Source organism: Salvia hispanica, chromosome 1, assembly GCF_029641045.1.
Source record: "Salvia hispanica isolate PSC_SH4W2 chromosome 1, Shi_PSC_v1, whole genome shotgun sequence".
NCBI classification, from domain to species: domain Eukaryota; kingdom Viridiplantae; phylum Streptophyta; class Magnoliopsida; order Lamiales; family Lamiaceae; genus Salvia; species Salvia hispanica.
In genome coordinates this window covers 22,032,134-22,050,276 of record NC_142692.1, presented here as the reverse complement: position 1 = coordinate 22,050,276, position 18,143 = coordinate 22,032,134, and the positions used below count along the sequence as shown (strand labels likewise).

Here is an 18,143-nt window from a genome sequence, read left to right as displayed (position 1 = left end):
TAACACCACTTGCGATCAACTGCCTCACGGTATTATGTCGTCGACGAATGTGTCGAGACTTACCATTGTATAAGCCACTATGTGCTCCCGTAGCCGCTTGGCTATCACAGTGTATCACTACTGTCGGCACTGGCTTCTTCCAGCATGGAATATCTTCTATGAAGTTTCTAAGCCACTCGGCTTCTTCCCCTGCTTTGTCTAAAGAGATAAACTCAGATTCCATGGTGGATCTAGCTATACATGTCTGTTTCGTTGACTTCCACGAAACAGCTCCACCCCCACGGTGAACACATACCCACTCGTCGAGAACGAGTCTTTTGAATCAGAGATCCAATTTGCATCACAGTACCCTTCAAGTACTTGGGGATATCTTGTGTATTGCAGCTCAAAGTTAAGAGTATACTTCATGTATCTCAAAACCCTACGCAGAGCTTTCCAATGTTCCTTGCTTGGGTTGCTCGCATATCGGCTCAGCTTATTCACCGTACACGCAAGATCTGGTCGGGTGCAGTTTGTGATAAACATCAAACTCCCTATGATCCTTGATTCTTCTTGAGCTACAGGCTCTCCCGTGTGCTTACTCAAATGCACATTGGGTTCCAATGGAGTCTTAGCTGACTCACAATTAAAGGAGTGAAACTTCTTAAGCACTTTCTCAATGGAATGAGATTGTGTCAAAGCTATTCCCTCAGGATTCCTTTTAATCTTGATTTCGAGAATCACATCAGCCAGACCCATATCTTTCATGTCGAAATTTCTCTTCAACATATTTTTGGTCTCTTTGATAATGACACTATTGCTGCCCATAATCAACATATTATCCACATAAAGACACACAATAACGAACCCATTATTTGTGTTCTTAATGTAAACACACTTATCACACTCGTTGATAGTGAACCCATTTGACAACATCACATTGTCAAACTTCAAGTGTCATTGCAAAGGCGCTTGTTTTAATCCATATAGAGACCTCACTAGTTTGCATACCTTTCTTTCTTGGCCAGGTACTACAAACCCTTCAGGTTGCTCCATATAAATTTCTTTCTCCAATTCACCATTCAGAAATGCAGTTTTCACATCCATTTGGTGAATTTCAAGATTGTGCAAAGCAGCAATCGCAAGAAGCACCCGAATAGAAGTGCTTCTCGTAACGGGTGAATACGTGTCGAAGAAGTCATATCCTTCTTGCTGCTTAAAGCCTTTTACAACTAGGCAAGCTTTGTACTTTTTAATAGTACCATCAGTTTTATATTTCCTTCTTAGGATCCACTTGCACCCTAAGGTCTTACAACCTTCTGACAACTCTATTAACACTCATGTGTTATTTCTCATAATTGATTCAATTTCACTATTGATTGCTTCTTGCCAGAATGACGCATCTGGGCCAGACAGCGCTTCCGCCAACGACTTTGGTTCATCATCCAACATAAAGGTTATGAAGTCGGGACCAAAAGTCTTAGCAATTTTAACTCTTTCACCACGTCTTGGTTCTACATCCTCAGGACTTAACCTCGTCCTTTTTGGAGGATTAGAACTAGTGGATTCATTCATCATTCTTTCACTAGAACGATCCTCCTGCCTCTTGCAAGGGTAAACATTCTCAAAGAATATAGCATTCCTTAACTCTATCGTTGATCCTTCAGCCACGCCAGACACAACTGACTTATGGACTAGGAAACGATATGCACTACTATTAAGTGCATGGCCAATAAAGATGTAAACGACTGTTTTAGGGCCAATAGCAACTTGTTTCGGAGGCGGCACTTCTACCTTTGCTAAACACCCCCACACTTTGAGGTATGAATACGAAGGTTTCTTGCATTTCCACAACTTATAGAGAGTCACATCCCTATTTTTAAGTAGAATCTTGTTCAGGATATAATTCGCCGTTAACAAAGCCTCCCCCCACATGTTCTGGGGTAAACCTGAACTAATCAACAAAGTATTCATCATCTCTTTAAGTGTTCGATTTTTGCGTTCAGCAACACCATTCGACTGAGGAGAATATGGAGCTGTAGTTTGGTGAATTATACCACTAGCATGGCATAATTCTGCAAACGACGCTACATACTCACCACCTCTATCACTTCGAACACACTTAATTCGATAATTAAGTTGATTTTCAGCTTCATTTTTGAAGTCTTTAAACGCTTCAATTGCCTCATCTTTACTTCTTAATAAGTAAAGGTAACAATACCTTGTGCAATCATCTATAAATGTGATGAAATACTTTTTACCACCTCTTGTTTACACAAATTTCAAATCACATGGATTAACTCAAGAGGTTTTGTGCTTCGCTCTACCGAATGGAACGGAAGCTTAGCCATTTTGGCTTCAACACACACTTCACATCTTTCTTGTTAGTTAAACTTATCAACTATTAGTAAATTAAGATTTACTAATCTTTTTATAGCATTTAGATTTACATGTCCTAATTTATTATGTCATAAATCAGAGCTTTCAAGCAAATAAGAGGATGTGTCATCTTCTTTATTGCATATTCCTTTTCCACGGTGAATGACCGTAACATTCTGCTCAAAAAGCTCATTCACAAGGTGGCCTTCACCTATGAATTTTCCATTCTTGGTCAATATAACCTTTTCACACTCAAATTCTAGTGAAAATCCATGATTTACTAGATGTGAGCCTGACACCAAATTATTTTGGATGTCTGGGACATGCAGCACATCCTTAAGGGTAAGAACCTTTCCAGATCCTAGTTTTAGGAACACATTACCCACACCAACTACCTCAAAAGAGGCTTGGTTTCCCATGCGTACTTTTCTACATCCAACAGATTTGTAAGTAGAAAAAACGTTTCTCTCGGAGCACACATGACATGTGGCACCCGTATCGACAAACCATTCATTTGGATTATTACCATGGTCCACGTCGGAGACCACTGCGACCACCTCGTGATCTTTATTGTTTATAACAACACGTTCAAATAATTTGCACAATATTGTCTCCAACAATAAGTGCACAATTATATTGAACCATATGTGCATTGGTATATTCAACACCACATGCATCCCAATTATTACTACCAAATCTAAATTGGTCTTGCTTGTCAAATGACAAATGATAAACACAATTCTCAAGAGAATAGATCTCAAGGAATTAACCACTTCATTGCGCATCGACATTCCGACTGTTCGTTTCTTCATTCCAGCTTTGGAGCTCATGTTTCCTCCAACTTCGATTAGTATAATCCTTCCTTAGAAGAGTACACTAATTTGTCTTGCGAATTTTAGAAATAATGGGATAAAATTCCTAAGCCGTTACAGGCGGTACTCTAACTATTACAATCGAAGGAAGATAATAACAATAAGTGGAATGAAAATTACAACGGAAATAATAAAACAAACCGAACTATAAGTCGAGTCGAGGGAAGCCCTCTTTCCGCAAGACAAATTACGCCCCGGCTAGTGCTCACGGAATGACGTATTGTCCCCAAAGATAAAACGACTTCCTCCTGGCGTGTAGAAGCACCTCAAACCCGCTAGGCACCGGCGAACTTGATGAAGTTCTGAGAATCGAGCTATGCAATGCTACTATGATGTAGAGAACTAGAGAGAAGAGAGAATGCTTTTTGTTGGTGTTTTATCCACTCCAAGATCAAGCCTATTTATAGGCTAGAGAAAGCACTTGAAAGGCCTTGCAATCAAGATTATCTCTTAATGCATTTGGGGGTTACCTAAGATGAAAGGCCATAGGTCTTGGCCACCTCAAAGGTCTCCCACATTTTTCACATGTTTTTTCCACAGTAACATGCTGGGGGAAATTATTCTTCCCATGTTTTCTATCGCTTCCTATTTAGCTTGGATAAATCGAATGGAAAACACTGTAAACCGGTCAGAAAGGATATGCCAGCAATAGTAGTGCAGACAGCAGGTATTCCAAACCGGTATGTCCATGGCTTTATGTAAGGGAGCGTGATGGCTCCTACTATGGCTACATAGCCACGATTATCGATCCTGGTTTCCTCAACCAAGCTAAGAATTTCCCCCAAAATTTATTATCCGATTGTTGCTTGAGAAATGATGTCACGGACACGTTGTTGCCAGCTACTCCGACAGCTATTAATGCCATCCCCGTGCAGAGGAGAGCCTTGTGTGTGTTGCCTATGCATTCCTGTACGTATTGCTTGCACGTGCCCGTTGCATTGGCAAGAACCTGTGGAGCTGACTTGAACAGAAGCCAGATCCCCTGAACAAGGACAAATTGTCAAAGTTGAGGTCAATATTTTGGTGATCAAGAGAATAAGGCCTGATTTTCTCACCAAAGTGTAGGATGGACTGGAGATCACAAGCATGTAGAAATTTCCGAGAAAAGTGCTGACGGCAAAGAGGAAGAGAGGTTGGAGAAGCAGAGAGATCCCATTCCAGATGTTTAGGATTCCAGCACCGGTGAAAGAAACTTAGCCCCCAAACTTCAGTTAGATAATTTCACCATTGCATTCCATCGTACCAAGAAGCCCCTAATATGTTGGCCACAACAATGCTGCAAACACCAACAACAGATTCTGTTTGTTATTGTCTTGTCTCAATTGTTCCAACGTGAAGAAAGGTAAAAAAAAGTTTTAATAGATTACCAGAAATTCTCAATGCGATCTTCATAGTTGGGGTTGACTCAAAAGTCTATCTGCATTTAGCTATAAGAAACAAAAAATCCATATTTTTGACTTTCCTTTTGATGATTAAAAAATAACAATTCTGATGGATCCAATGAGAATATAATATTATTCTTATTATTCTTACCAAAACATTATTGGATTATAAAATAATCTAGTTACCATTGATAACGCAATAAAGAAAGACCCAAGTGAAAAATCTGATTTGCAAACTGTTTCCATATGCTGACTAAAAAAAAAACTGAGTTTCCACATAGGGTTGAATAAACTCCATTTTTTCATCACAAATAATGCATATAACAAAACAAACTCTTACATTTGCAATCTCCAAAAAGTGACTTCACCAAAAATTCTCACAAATTATTAAGAAAGTGAAACTTAAGCTAGTGTAAATGCAACATGAGCAATGTGGCCTGGAAATGGTAGTACATTGCAAAAGAAATACAACATGGAAGAAGTTTTTCATACTGATCTCAACAAAAGCAACAACATGTTCTATTCTGATCGCCTTCCGTAAATTTATCCATGAAACCATCACCCTGGTCAGGCGCGCTCCTACCATCTTCTTCCGGCTTCTTGTATCTATAAAACGACGCCACAAACACAAACACGACCAGATTCAGCAGACTCAAACCCGCCAGCACCCAGTAGTAGCGGTCCAATCGACTCCGGTTCAAGCTATGCTGAAACCAGTTTGTCCTCCCTCCCTTCTCGCTTATCTTCCCCACAACATACACGGAAAGTGCACTGCACATGTATCCCAAACCGGTCACCCCTCGAATGAAGTTCACCAGGTAGTTTTCGACTGATCCAGGCGACTGATCTCTGTAGTATACACTCACACTGTTATCCAAAAAAGCTTCTAATCCACCTAACAAGATGAACTGGAAAACCAGCCAATAAATACTCATCTTGATCTGCTCATCCGGCTGGTCCAGCAGTCCGTTGCGTATCACAACCTTAAGCCTCTTTTTCTCCACCAAAGCTGCACTTATACAGCACAAGATCGAACATACCATCCCCGCTGCTATCCCATACGAGGGTGCCCGGCCAGTTTTAAATTTCTCCAGGAATTTCTTCACCTCCCTGCCTAGCCAATCTTTTGTTGACCTTCTTACTAGTAGAAGCACTTGAATAGGCAGCGTTAATCTCCCGATGTTGCGGTTGAGCTTGCCTGCTTGTTCGACAAAGTAAGTGTCTCCAATGGCGGCTACAATGCCACAAACGATGAAAGTCATCCACATTGGGAGCATCCGCACTGCAATCTTGGCCTCTTCCACTTGCGCTACGGTGCAGAGCGTCCAGCTCTTCCCAGTGGGGGGAACTTCACCGGGCAATATTATGGCGGCCTTATGCAGCCCCCTAAGGCACCTGGTGGGTGTGAGTTCCGTCTTCCCTATCTCATGGCCGTGATAATCCTCGTTGCTGTCTGGGTAGGAACGGAAGATCTTGAGTGAGGCTGCGACGAACACTCTGAAAACATTGAAGAGAGGGCTGTTACGTGAGGGATCATCATCGGTGTATTTGGAGAAACCGGTGAGGAAAAGGAAGGTGCCGACGACAGTGCAGATGGCTGGGATCCCAAACTTGAGAGTTGGTGGTCTGATGTATGGCAGAGCAATGGCTCCAACTATAGGCACAACCACCACCCCAATTAGGCCAGCTACCTGATATACATCAACGCCTCGGCCAGAGCTAGTTTCGTCAATCTTCTTCTTCCAGTTAAGATAAGGTAACAGAGAGACGAGGTTACCGGCCACTCCAACAGCTATCAAGGCCAAGCCTGCAATAAGGATGCCCTTCTGAGCGTGGCCAACGCATTCAGGCTCGTATCGTTTACACGTGCCAGATGCGTTTGCGAGGGGAGGAGTTGACACAGCCACCATGGTGATCCCCTGCAAAAAAAATTGAGAGAGAATTAGAAAGACTAAGTAAGGTAGTGTTGGGTTTCTTAGATAAAATAGTGGCAAGACATAATCTAGAATTAAGTTGTGAGATTATAATTATCTTATGAACCAAACATAATACAGAGTGACTTACTGCAGCATAGGCTAAGCTAGTGAAGACAAGAAGCTTCAAATAGCCGAGGTATTTGTCGACCAAGTAGAGGAAGAAGAGTGGTAATATCCGATAAACTCCGTTCCAAATGTTCAAGATGAGAGCAGCGTGGATCAAGCTGAGCCCCCAGACATCGGTGAGATAGTTTTGCATGACGAAGAGGGCGTAAGCCACCAGCACGTCTGCCCATAGCAGAGCTACATGCAAAATCCAATGCATAGGCTCAAAATCACACTTGATACGTACAAGAGGAGATTAAATGGGGCTTACCACTAATTCTGACGAAGCTCTTCTTCTCCTCCGCCATTGAGTCAACACACCACACTTGAGAAACAAATCTGAGCTTTGAGATCTTAAATACTGCTAATAGCACCTAACCCGAAGACTCCTAGTTTTTTTATTTGTTTTGTTGTTCAAATAAAACTAATATGGTTGACTAACACTACTTGTTTCACATATAACTACCAAATAATAATAACTAAGGAGAAAAGATAAATTCAACCAAACAGCTCAGAGTTTAATTACTTAATTGCTATTGATCGGATATGACGCTACTTTTGCCAACACCTCCATTTTTAATATATTTACTCTTACTTAATTATAATTATAAATATATACTCACTCAGTTTTTTTAAAAATAACAATACTTTACTTCATTTTCTTTTCTATCTCTCTTATTTTACCAATTATTTTCACTTACTTTACCAATTATCCATTAAAACTCGTACCATTTCAAATGTTTTTATTTTTTTAATACGGAGGGAGTATTTTAAATATGCGCATAGTGATAGATCGCACTCCTAGTTAACGCGAGCACTGCCTTCGTAAGTTCACGTGCATAAATGGGTTCGACCCTCCTCTCTATGCCCTCTTCATAGTTGGGATTGACTCAAAAGCCTCTGCACTTCTAAAGGAATGATTTAGCAATCAAGAAACAGAAATTCCATTTTTGAATACAATTCTGAGTAGATCCAATGTGAATGTATAATTATTCTTATTTAATTGGAAAATTATTCTTACCAAAACATTATTGGATTATAAATTAATCTATTAGCATTAACAATGAAATATCTCATATGCAAAATGTTTCCATCAGCTCAGCTGCCTAAAAGGTTGAGTTTCCAGATAAGGTTGAATATATTTTGTACCACAAATAATGCATAGCAAACAAGATCTCGAAAAAGTTGAGTTATTTACCAGAAATTTTTACTGAAGACTCTTGCCACCGTACCTAAAAATCTGTCCCATTTTTTCATTCGTCTCACTTTTACCATTTTTGGTAAAAGTGACCTCATATTCCACTAAGGGCATCCGCAATGTGGCGGACGATGGGTTACCCATCATCCGCGCTCGATACATCGTCTGCGGACGATGCGCGGAGGATACCCATCGTTCGTCGCATCGTCCGCCACTGTGGACGACGTGGACGATGCGACGGACGATGGTCACGCGTTTTATTTTTTTTTATGAATTTTTTCAAAATTTTTATCTTATTTAAACACTAAAATTCTCTACTATTTCACACACTTCAATTTCACATCTCTTCAATTATTCTCTCTTATCGTCTCAAAAATGAATCCGGACGACTACGATTTGAGTACATCGAATGGTTGCAGACGGGCCTTGACTCGAGCCTTGTTCGATGCCGTTAATGAAGCCAAGGCGGAATGCTTGGCACAAATGCAGCGGGAGCAGGCGGCGGCGGAGGAGGCGGCGGCGGAGGCGCGGGTCCCTCGCCCGATACGACGTCGGACGTTTGTCCCCCGCGAGCAAGACGTAGCGCACGAACGACTGTTCGCAGATTATTTTTCCGAGAATCCAAGGTGGGGCCTGAATGTTTTTCACCGATGTTTTAGAATGAGCCGAGATCTTTTTCTCCGCATTGTGCACACGTTGGAGGGACGTGATGAGTACTTCCAGTATCGGAAAGACGGGATCGGCAGACCCGGACTTACGCCGTTGCAGAAGTGCACGGTTCCGATCCGCCAGTTGGCCTACGGCACAACAGCGGATATGTTCGACGAGTACCTTCACGTCGGGGATACAACTGGCCGCGAATGTCTCAAGAAATTATGTAAGTTAGTTGTGGAGGCTTTTGGCGACACATATTTGCGACGCCCAACTGCTGATGATTGCCAGAGCCTGATGCGGATGCACGAGACGGTGCACGGCTTCCCTGGGATGCTAGGGAGCATCGACTGTATGCACTGGCAGTGGAAGAACTGCCCAACAGCCTGGAGAGGCCAATTTACTAGCGGCTACAAGGGCAGCCACCCGACGATGATCCTAGAAGCCGTCGCTGACCACCGCCTCTGGATCTGACATGCCTACTTTGGTGTAGTCGGGTCGAACAACGACATCAACGTCCTCAACTGGTCCACCCTATTCGCCGATCAGTGCAGGGGTCACGGTCCGGCCATTCAGTTCACTGCCAACGGCCGCACACATCATATGGGGTACTACTTGGCCGATGGCATATATCCAAGGTGGCTTGTTTTTTTGAAGACGATCAGCTGCCCAATTGGTGAGAGGAGAGTCTTGTTTGCGGCAAAGCAGGAGTCCGCGCGGAAGGATGTGGAGCGGGCTTTTGGGGTGCTCCAATCGCGGTGGGCAATCATGAAAGGTCCGGCGCGTTTCTGGTACAAGGAAGTCATCGCCGACGTCATGTATGCGTGCATCATCATGCATAACATGATACTCGAACAAAAACATGGACATGTCACCAATTGGGTGGATGATGAAGCCGGATCTAGCTCCAGCACGGCGACCTCGCCTGTCACTCGAGGATTACCGACTGGCTTCGGTGCGGTTCTACAGCGACAGGCCTCAATGCGCAACCAACAAGACCATACTCAGCTCATGACCGACATGATTGAAGAAGTTTGGAACCGCAACCGCCGCCGTTGAGAAAATGTAGTTTTTTTTATTTCGTATTGTAATGTTTGAATTTTAATGAAATGAAGTTATTTCCCCAAATTTTGAAGTATTTAAATATTCCAATAATAGATAAAATGCTTAGGGCGGGCTATAGTCCGCCCCACTGCAGGTGGAATAGGAGGAGGATAAAATGCTGACGTGGCGGTGTGTAGGGCGTCCCATCGTGGATGCCCTAACTTATTCCTCCTCACATTTTATTATAAAACTAATATATAAAAGTAGAATCTACGATCCATTAACTTTTTCAACTCTTTTTTATTTAATTTTTTAAAACCTGTGCCAGATTAAAATGGGACAAATTTTGAAGGACATAGGTAGTATTTACGAGACAGCCACTCTTGGTGAAATCCCAGTATTCTATAGGTATTGGTGTCAGAATCAAGAAACAGAGGATTAGTACAATGTTTATAATCATAAATAAATTCAGAACAATATATATAGTGATAGAAAAGGGTAATCGAACCCCTTTCAAAGTCAATGCTTCATCACTTTCTCTCTCTTTACAGAAGGGTAGAGAGATTAATGAACAACCGTAAAATATGCTCCTCTTTTTTGATTTGTAGGCAGCACCCTCTGTCCCATTGAATAATACTACTGCTTTCACTTTTAGTCTGTCTCAATCAAGATACTTCATTATCTAAAATGAAAACACATTTATCTCTACTTTATTCCACTTCTCTTGCTTTACTTTATTCACTTAACACACAAAATAAAACTGTATAAAATTCGTGCCGCCCAAGAAAGGAGTCATCTTCCTTAGGACGGGTACATATTTGAGATATGCGTACGGTCGTTCACACTGAAGCTACCACGATATTACAGAGTGTGTGCTTCATATGGATATGGAGTAATTTCTATTCTACTTCCTCCGTCTCATAAAAATATGGGCAATAGGTATGACACGAGAATTAAGATAAAATTGGTAAAGTAAGAGAGAAGATGAAAATGTTATGGTAAAGTAAGAGAGATTATGAGAATGTTAGTTAAAGTAATATTAGTGGATAGAGAGACATACTTTATTAATTTGATAACTTTTCAAAATGAGAATGTTAGTTAAAGTAATATTAGTGGATAGGGAGACATACTTTATTAATTTGATAACTTTTCAAAAATGAAATGCATATATTTTTACTATATATTTTTACTAGTTGTAGATGCCTGAATTATATGTATAGCAACAGTAGTATTTTTTACTGTAAGAAAATACAATTAAAGCAAATACTATTGTGTTAAATTGAATAGATTACACTGAAAGAATATAGCAAGAATTTTACTAACATAACAACAGACATTTATTTTTCACATTGTATTATATACTTCCTTTTGTTTTATAAAAGTAGAAACTTCGAAAACAATATGAGTTTCAATATAAAATTGGTAAAATTAGAGAGATAAATAAAAAAATAGTTAAAGTAAGAGAGAATAAGAGAAAAAAATAGTGTAATTAGTGTTAGTGAATTATAGGATCTATTTTCTGAAATAGAGAGTTTTTATTTTTAAAAATAGATAAAAAAGAAACAAAGAATTTCTACTTTTAGAAATCAATGAGCACTATTTACAGGGAACACACCAATATGTAAATAATTACAATGATGAAATAAGTTCATAATTATGTATAGTTGATAACAATGAATTTGTAAATGTAATATTAAACCACTATTCACATGTTGCATGGAAGGTGAAATTATATTAGTCAAATGAGTTCATAATCCATCCGTCTGCCATCAGAAGTCAAATTTTTTGGTGGCACAGAATTTTAGATTTGTTAAGAAAAGTGGATGGAAAAAAAGTTAGTGAAATATGTGTCACAGTTGTATATATTAGTTTTAAATGATATGCGAGTTACTGGAATGTGGATCCCTATTATCATTTATGGTAAAAGTGAACCGAAACTCTTATACGCAGACGGACTAAAATGAAAAAATGAGACTCTTATTCGCAGACGGGGGAAATATTTATTAATATCTCCCCTACTTTCAAAGTAAAGTAATCCATTTTTTATTTGGGATATCTCACTTAAAATGATACTCCTCATGTCCACAAAAAATAGAGTAATTTGTGTATGACACGTGTTTTAATATAGAGATGGTAAAGTAAGAGATAAGGGAAAAAAGTAATTTATTTTTTGTGGATGGTCAAAAATAGTAATCGTGCCTTCTTTTTTTTTTGACGGGGGACTATATCATAAAGTCGAAGCATCACTTTTTTAAAATTCTCTATCCCATTTTATTACTATCTTTTAAATTAACTCACATAACATAAAGCATAAAAGTATGAGAAGAATAAGAAATGCTAACTATATAAGCATATGCATTTTGCTAAAAATATAAAATAATAGCATTAACATTGGTCGGACTAATGGGCGTCCTAATTGTTGTTCAGATAAAGCTAATATAGTTGACTAGCACTATTTGTTCACATGTAACTGCCAAATAATGCTTCCTCTGATTCAAGGAAGATGGCCCATTCCTTAGACTGCACGGAATTTTATATATTTTTATTTATTTGTTAAGTGAAAATAAAAAAGTAGATAGAGGAAATATAAATGTTTTTACTTTTAATAATAGATCATCAAACAAATTAAAAAAAAAAAGTGAATCATCGTGGGTGGTGTGAATAATAATTAAGGAGAAAAAAAAATAGCAAAAAATAACTTAAGTCCAAATCAGCTCAGAGTTTAATGACTTAATGCCAACACCTCCATTTTTACTTAATTATAAATATAAATATATGTTTTAAATATGTGCCCAGTGGTAGATCGTATCAACTGAAATCCTACACCTCAAATTTTGTACTAGTACCTTTTTAAGTTTTAGGATCTCATCTTATTCACCTTATTTAAAATTTTATCTTATCGGTTTTAGTCTTTTAGATTTCTTATCAGTTTTCATTCGTCTTACTTTTAAAATAATTATTTTTTAATTTCCTTGCACTTTTTATTTTCTTTTGTTTTCATGTTCTATTTTGTATTTTTTAAATATTTGCTTTATTTGTAAAACATTATTTGTTTGTAAAATTATATGTTCTCTTGTAAATATTTTAATTTCTTCTATTACATTTTAATTTATATATTTTCTATTTTGGATAGCATTATATTATTCATTTTTTTTAAAAAAATCATTCTAATGTATTTTATTTTATCCTTTTTTTTAAATAATTGAAATTTTGCTTAAGTAAACCAAAAAGTTATTTATTTATAAAAATAACACATTCTGTAAAAGTTGAAATAACCTATTTACATACTATTTGCTAGAAAAGATGCAATAATAAAGTAGATATGTTAACTACTCACTCTATCTCTGTTAAGATGACCATTTTCTTTTTCGCACTTGATTTTGAAAAATAATAATAAATAGTTAAAGTGGATAGAAGGTGATGTAAGAGAGAGTAGAAGAGACTCTCTTGTGTTCTATTCTAGCTTTTACTTTACTTCTCTCTACTTTAACAATTTTTTACTCTCTCCATCCCATAAAAATATGTGGACTTTTCATTTTCGTCCATCCCACAAAAATATTTGCATTTCATTTTTGGAAAGTTATATCAATTTAATTATGTAGGTCTCACTATCCGGTAACACTACTTTAACTATCATTCACCTCATTTTTCTTACTTTACCAATTTTGTCTTAATTCTCGTGACATACTCATTGTCCATATTTTTATGGAAAAGATGAAGTATCATTTTCTCAGAACAAGTGCAAGAAAGAACTGAGTCATCTTAAATGGACTTAGAAGACATACTTGTGTCAACTATATTTAGTTAACATACAAATATCTTTGAGTTGACGTAGGTTGTTAACATAATTGTCAATTATCAATTTAACATAAATATCAACTGAGCATATCTCTTTTGTAAAAGTTGAAAGAACTTATTTAGGGACTACCGCTAGAATAAATACAATAATAAAGTTATAGGGACTATTTGCTAGAAAGATACAATAATGTGTTTGGCACGGTAAACATGATACAAATTTAACTTGAAATCTCATTCTCAACCCAGTTTGGAATTTTTATGTGATCATTTCACCATCGAACTAACAAGTAGTAGTCCATTATTAGACCGGAGTTCATTTTAAGATCATTCTAATTCATTCTTATTGAAGCACAAAAAATACAATCTATAACGAAATAAAAATGAACTACGTTATTATCTAATAATAATGTGCGCACCTTCAAAGTTTTTGTCAAATGTATATTGAAGCACAAAATATACAAACTAAAGCACAAAGATATCAGAAAATATAAATGAAGCCAAAAAAACATAAAAAGTATTAGAATTTTAGCAATCCAGATTATTGTTATGACAAACTCATCAATCATAAGTTCAACTAATTAATACTCCCTCCGTTTCATAGTAATAGAGTCATTTTGTCATTTTGTTATGTTCCATAGTAATATAGTCATTTCCCTTATTAGTAAAAGTCAACATATTTTTCTACATCTACTTTCCTCTCTTTTACTTTTTTTCTCTCTTTATCTCTCTACATTTTTCATTTTCCACTTTATTCTCTTTTTACTTAACTCAACTAACACAATTTTTTTTAATCTCCGTGCCGAAAAGAAATGTTTTCATTACTATGGAACGGAGGGAGTACAAGACTAACAAGAAATAAAGAGTCGAATCCATCACATTTAACATTAGCAATTTATCCTCTATTTCTATTAGTATTCTCCTTACTCTTGTACACCGAAGCAACCACAGTGAACACAAGCAGATTCACAGCACTCAAACCTGCCAACAACCAATAGTACCGGTCCAGGCGACTCCGGTTCAACGTATACTTAAACCAATTACTTAATTTTCCGACGATATAAACTGAAAGCACACTCCACAAGAATCCCAGCCCGCTCACAAAATCAACCGCAACATCTAAGTACCTCCCCAAAGCCCTCCCGTCATTTCCATTTTCATCGCGTAGTCTTATTTGCAAGTGTTCGGGAGCACAACCTTTGTAAAATTCAAGGATGCTCGTTCGAAGAAACGAATCCAGCCCTGCGAGGAGGAAGAACTGCAACAGCAGCCACGCTGCATGCATCGGTATCACTTCATCATCTGGCTTGTCCAACAGACCATACTTTCTGATCACCTTCAGCCTCTTCATCTCCATTCCTTTTGCCAACAAAAAAATTAGTTAGATGAGCTAAAATTAACATTAAATTTAGTTTTTTTGTTCTACTACTACCTGCAGCAGTTATGCAGCATACGACCGAGTAAAACATGGCTAATGCGATCCCAGTAATCGCGAAGGAAAGCTTATTTTTACTGCATTTGAAAAACAAGGAGAGCCACATGTCGTGGAAAAACTTGAAAAATATCACAGGCAGTTGCAGGGCTAGGAGCGGAACGTTCCAACTCCCCACCTTACGGTTCATGTGGTTGGCTTGCTCCACAAAGTACGTGTTTCCAATCGATGATACCATCCCACACACCAGGAATGTCATCGATATAGGAACCATTCGGACAATGAATCCTGCTATTTCCACTCTCTCTTGCTCAAACCTCCTCACATTATCAGGTCTCTCGCCTTCTAACGCCAAAACCCGATTCAAACACCTAAAACACCCACACAATAAAAATAAAACGCAATGTTTCAACTTGTATAATCATATGATAATTAGTCATAGTAACGCAACCAACTAAAATAATCTCACAACTTAATTCTGGACTATATATTTTGTCTAACAAACTGAACAGCCACGTAAAATAGTAAAAAAAATATAGCCAATGATTACCTTGGAAAACGATCAATCGCAATGGAAGACTTGCGAACATCGGGCCTTTGCTGAGATTTATTGTTGGAAGTAGCGGCTGCGTATATAACTCTGCAAGCGGTGGTTATCGGACTTCCCTTGGGTTTAGAACGTACATAGCAACAAGTTCCACAAAGAAACGAAACGCCCATATAGGCACTGTAAACTGCTGGGATCCCAAACAGAAGTTTCCATTTTTTTATACATATAAAGATGAGAAGCGATCCAACTAAGTGTATGCAATACTTATCAGTACAAACCGCACAATCCATCCATTTCGTAAAGCATGTCTTCAAGCAGTTAGAATCTGCATTCTGTTCGTCGTGTAAGGCATCCAAGGAGAAACTAATGCCGGCTCTTCCAATAGCGATTAGCACCATTCCTGTGAAGAAGAGAGCTACTTGCGTATGGTTCACGCACGACTCCACCTCCACACTTGGGCACCTCCCGCCGTGATGGTCCAGGATTCTAGGCACCGAGAGAGCAACCATTCCGATTCCCTGCAATGACGTAATGACATAAGTTGTAAATAAAATTTTTCGGCACCCACAACTGTAATGATCCAGGATTTAGGATTCCGGTTCCGTTCCATAAAAATTAATAAGAAAAATTTTAAACAATACACTACTCTTACCCATCATTTTATTTATAGTTACAACTTTTGTCGTTAAAAAAAAAGTTTATTTTTAGTAAAACTACTAATAACGTGGACCCTACAATTTACTAACACTACTTTCACTATTTTTCTCTTACTCTCTCTCTCTTACATTAACAATTGCGTACTAAAACTCGTGTCATTTGAAGATGTGTTATTTTTATAAGACAAACTTAGCTTTATTAAAAATTGTGGAATTAGCCCGCCCCTAGGCTTGGTCAGACCGGATTGCATGTAGTATTATAATATTAATGGAAAAGGAAATGGTATTTATAGGTGGCGTTTTATTCATTAAATCAGATAATAATGAGATATAATATAGAATAAGCTATAATATGATTTGTCACGGACTAAATTAGTTATAGAAGTGAAGGTGAAAGATGGTTAATCATGAGATACAATTTAATCTTAACATTACGAAGACAGACCAAAATATATTGTCATGAGCAAAGCTTTTGCGAAACAATGCAACTAAATAAGAGCAAAATAAATCATGACTTTTAATCACAACTAATCATGGAAATTAAAGGATCCCTTGTGCAAATGCACGCGGTAGACATGATTAATGATGAATGCAAACTCACTGTGAAAGAGAATAAAGTAGAAAACGAAGCTACAACAAGATTTCCGAGAAATGTATCAGCCAGGAATTGGAGAAATAGTGGCAAAATGAGGCTCATTCCCTCCCAAAAATTCATGATTCCCGCAGCATGAGTGAAGCTTAGCCTCCATCCATTTGTTAAGTAGGCTTGCATCACAAAAAATATACGATGCACCAAAGCATCTGGAAACTTCGGCCATAAAATCATAACACTCTTTACTGCATGCAACCCAAATTTGCTAGCTCATGTTAATTCATACTTCAACATCAAAACATATATATACATAGGGTCGTGTTGAAATAATAGTAATAATTTATAGTAATAATTAATATATATCTTTCAATTCTGCGTATTAAAATTATCAACACAAAAACATAACAATACAGAATAAGAGGTGAAAGGTGATTCTTAACTGAAGTTAGTAATGGTATGAAAGCATCCTGTCATGATTTGTGGACTGCAACAGATAATGGCCAATGAAACAGAGCAAAACACCTATAAATTGTGTAATAGTTAGACAACTAATTATGGTCGCCCCTACGGACTTATATAAGCCAACGTTCTTCAAAGTTGTCTCACTTTAGATATCCCTTCCCTTATTTTTGGGGTTTCTATTGTAACATTTTGGATTATATTTTAACATTTTGAGTTACCACAATTACTAGTAGTAAAAGTTGTATAATACATGCAACTAAAAAAGATTTTGCATCCATGGATTTATTCAAAGAGATTTATTGTCCCGTTTAATTTGTCGTGTTGGTGTTCACTTCTAAATTAATTATTTTAATAATATTTACTGTAGAAATAAACTTGATTATACATAAAAATATGATATGCCAATAATGGGAGATATTTTTTTCAATTTATTCTCAAAGTAAAGTTGGAACTTCAGGAAGGTTTTTAGGTAAAGAATAAAATTAAAACGTGATACATGTTGGTTTGCAGTTAATACTTTTTTTTTTGTTTGATGAGTTGTTTACACTTTAGTGGCAGTACTTGCGTAGGAATATTTCCAAGTATTATGTTCTAACTTATTAACTTCAACTTATACTAAAATATACTCCTTCATCCGTGAATAGGAGTCCCGTTTTTTCATTTTGGTCCGTCCGCAAATAGGAGTTCTAGTTCATTATACTATAAATGGTAAAGAGACCTCACATTCCACCAACTCATTCCACTCGCATATCATTTAAAACTAATATATACAAGTGGAACTCATATTCCACTAACTTTCTTCCACCCACTTTTCTTAACATTTCTTAAAACCCGTGACGGAATGAAATGGGACTCCTATTTGCGGACGGAGGGAGTATATACTAATAGTACAAACTAGAAAAGATACACGGCGCCACACACCGTGTGAATTTTGAAGAGACATGAATTAAGATAAATTAAACATAAATTCAAAATAGGAATAGACAAGGACAGAACAAAAAAGGATAAATCCGAAAAATATGCAATTAATAACATTAGTGCTCAAATAAAAATGTCATCCACATTTGGTT

General features: G+C 37.5%; 3 protein-coding genes across 3 annotated transcripts in view; all 3 read right to left on the bottom strand.

Moving 5' to 3' along the window:
- LOC125221751 (protein NRT1/ PTR FAMILY 5.5-like) overlaps nucleotides 1-7,096 on the bottom strand; it is a 39,343-nt gene extending 32,247 nt beyond the window's left edge. The window contains exon 1 of the mRNA XM_089062070.1: nucleotides 7,056-7,096. The gene's annotated coding sequence lies outside the window, so the exon portion shown is untranslated. The remainder of the gene's footprint in view (nucleotides 1-7,055) is intronic.
- LOC125224213 (protein NRT1/ PTR FAMILY 5.5-like) lies at nucleotides 4,891-7,049 on the bottom strand. The gene is made up of 3 exons (XM_048127575.2): nucleotides 6,965-7,049; nucleotides 6,677-6,891; nucleotides 4,891-6,531 (listed from the first exon to the last, which is right to left on the bottom strand). The coding sequence occupies exons 1-3, from the start codon at nucleotides 6,999-7,001 to the stop codon at nucleotides 5,110-5,112; spliced, it is 1,674 nt and encodes a 557-aa protein (XP_047983532.2). The 5' UTR covers nucleotides 7,002-7,049; the 3' UTR covers nucleotides 4,891-5,109.
- A 7,117-nt stretch (nucleotides 7,097-14,213) lies between the features above and the next one.
- Nucleotides 14,214-17,143, bottom strand: LOC125217635 (protein NRT1/ PTR FAMILY 5.5-like). The gene is made up of 5 exons (XM_048119158.2): nucleotides 17,052-17,143; nucleotides 16,621-16,856; nucleotides 15,364-15,881; nucleotides 14,814-15,184; nucleotides 14,214-14,740 (listed from the first exon to the last, which is right to left on the bottom strand). The coding sequence occupies exons 1-5, from the start codon at nucleotides 17,083-17,085 to the stop codon at nucleotides 14,277-14,279; spliced, it is 1,623 nt and encodes a 540-aa protein (XP_047975115.2). The 5' UTR covers nucleotides 17,086-17,143; the 3' UTR covers nucleotides 14,214-14,276.
- Between the last annotated feature and the right edge of the window lie 1,000 nt (nucleotides 17,144-18,143).

Bases quoted from the DNA above. Each gene is read 5' to 3' on its own strand.
- LOC125224213 (XM_048127575.2), bottom strand. From the start codon at position 7,001: ATGGCGGAGGAGAAGAAGAGCTTCGTCAGAATTAGTG. The intron at 6,892-6,964 runs GTAAGCCCCATT...TTTTGCATGTAG, and splicing joins GAGCTTCGTCAGAATTAGTG to CTCTGCTATGGGCAGACGTG. The intron at 6,532-6,676 runs GTAAGTCACTCT...TTTTTTTTGCAG, and splicing joins CTAGCTTAGCCTATGCTGCA to GGGATCACCATGGTGGCTGT.
- LOC125217635 (XM_048119158.2), bottom strand. From the start codon at position 17,085: ATGACAGGATGCTTTCATACCATTACTAACTTCA. The intron at 15,185-15,363 runs GTAATCATTGGC...TGGGTGTTTTAG, and splicing joins GCGATTGATCGTTTTCCAAG to GTGTTTGAATCGGGTTTTGG. The intron at 14,741-14,813 runs GTAGTAGTAGAA...TGTTGGCAAAAG, and splicing joins ATGCTGCATAACTGCTGCAG to GAATGGAGATGAAGAGGCTG.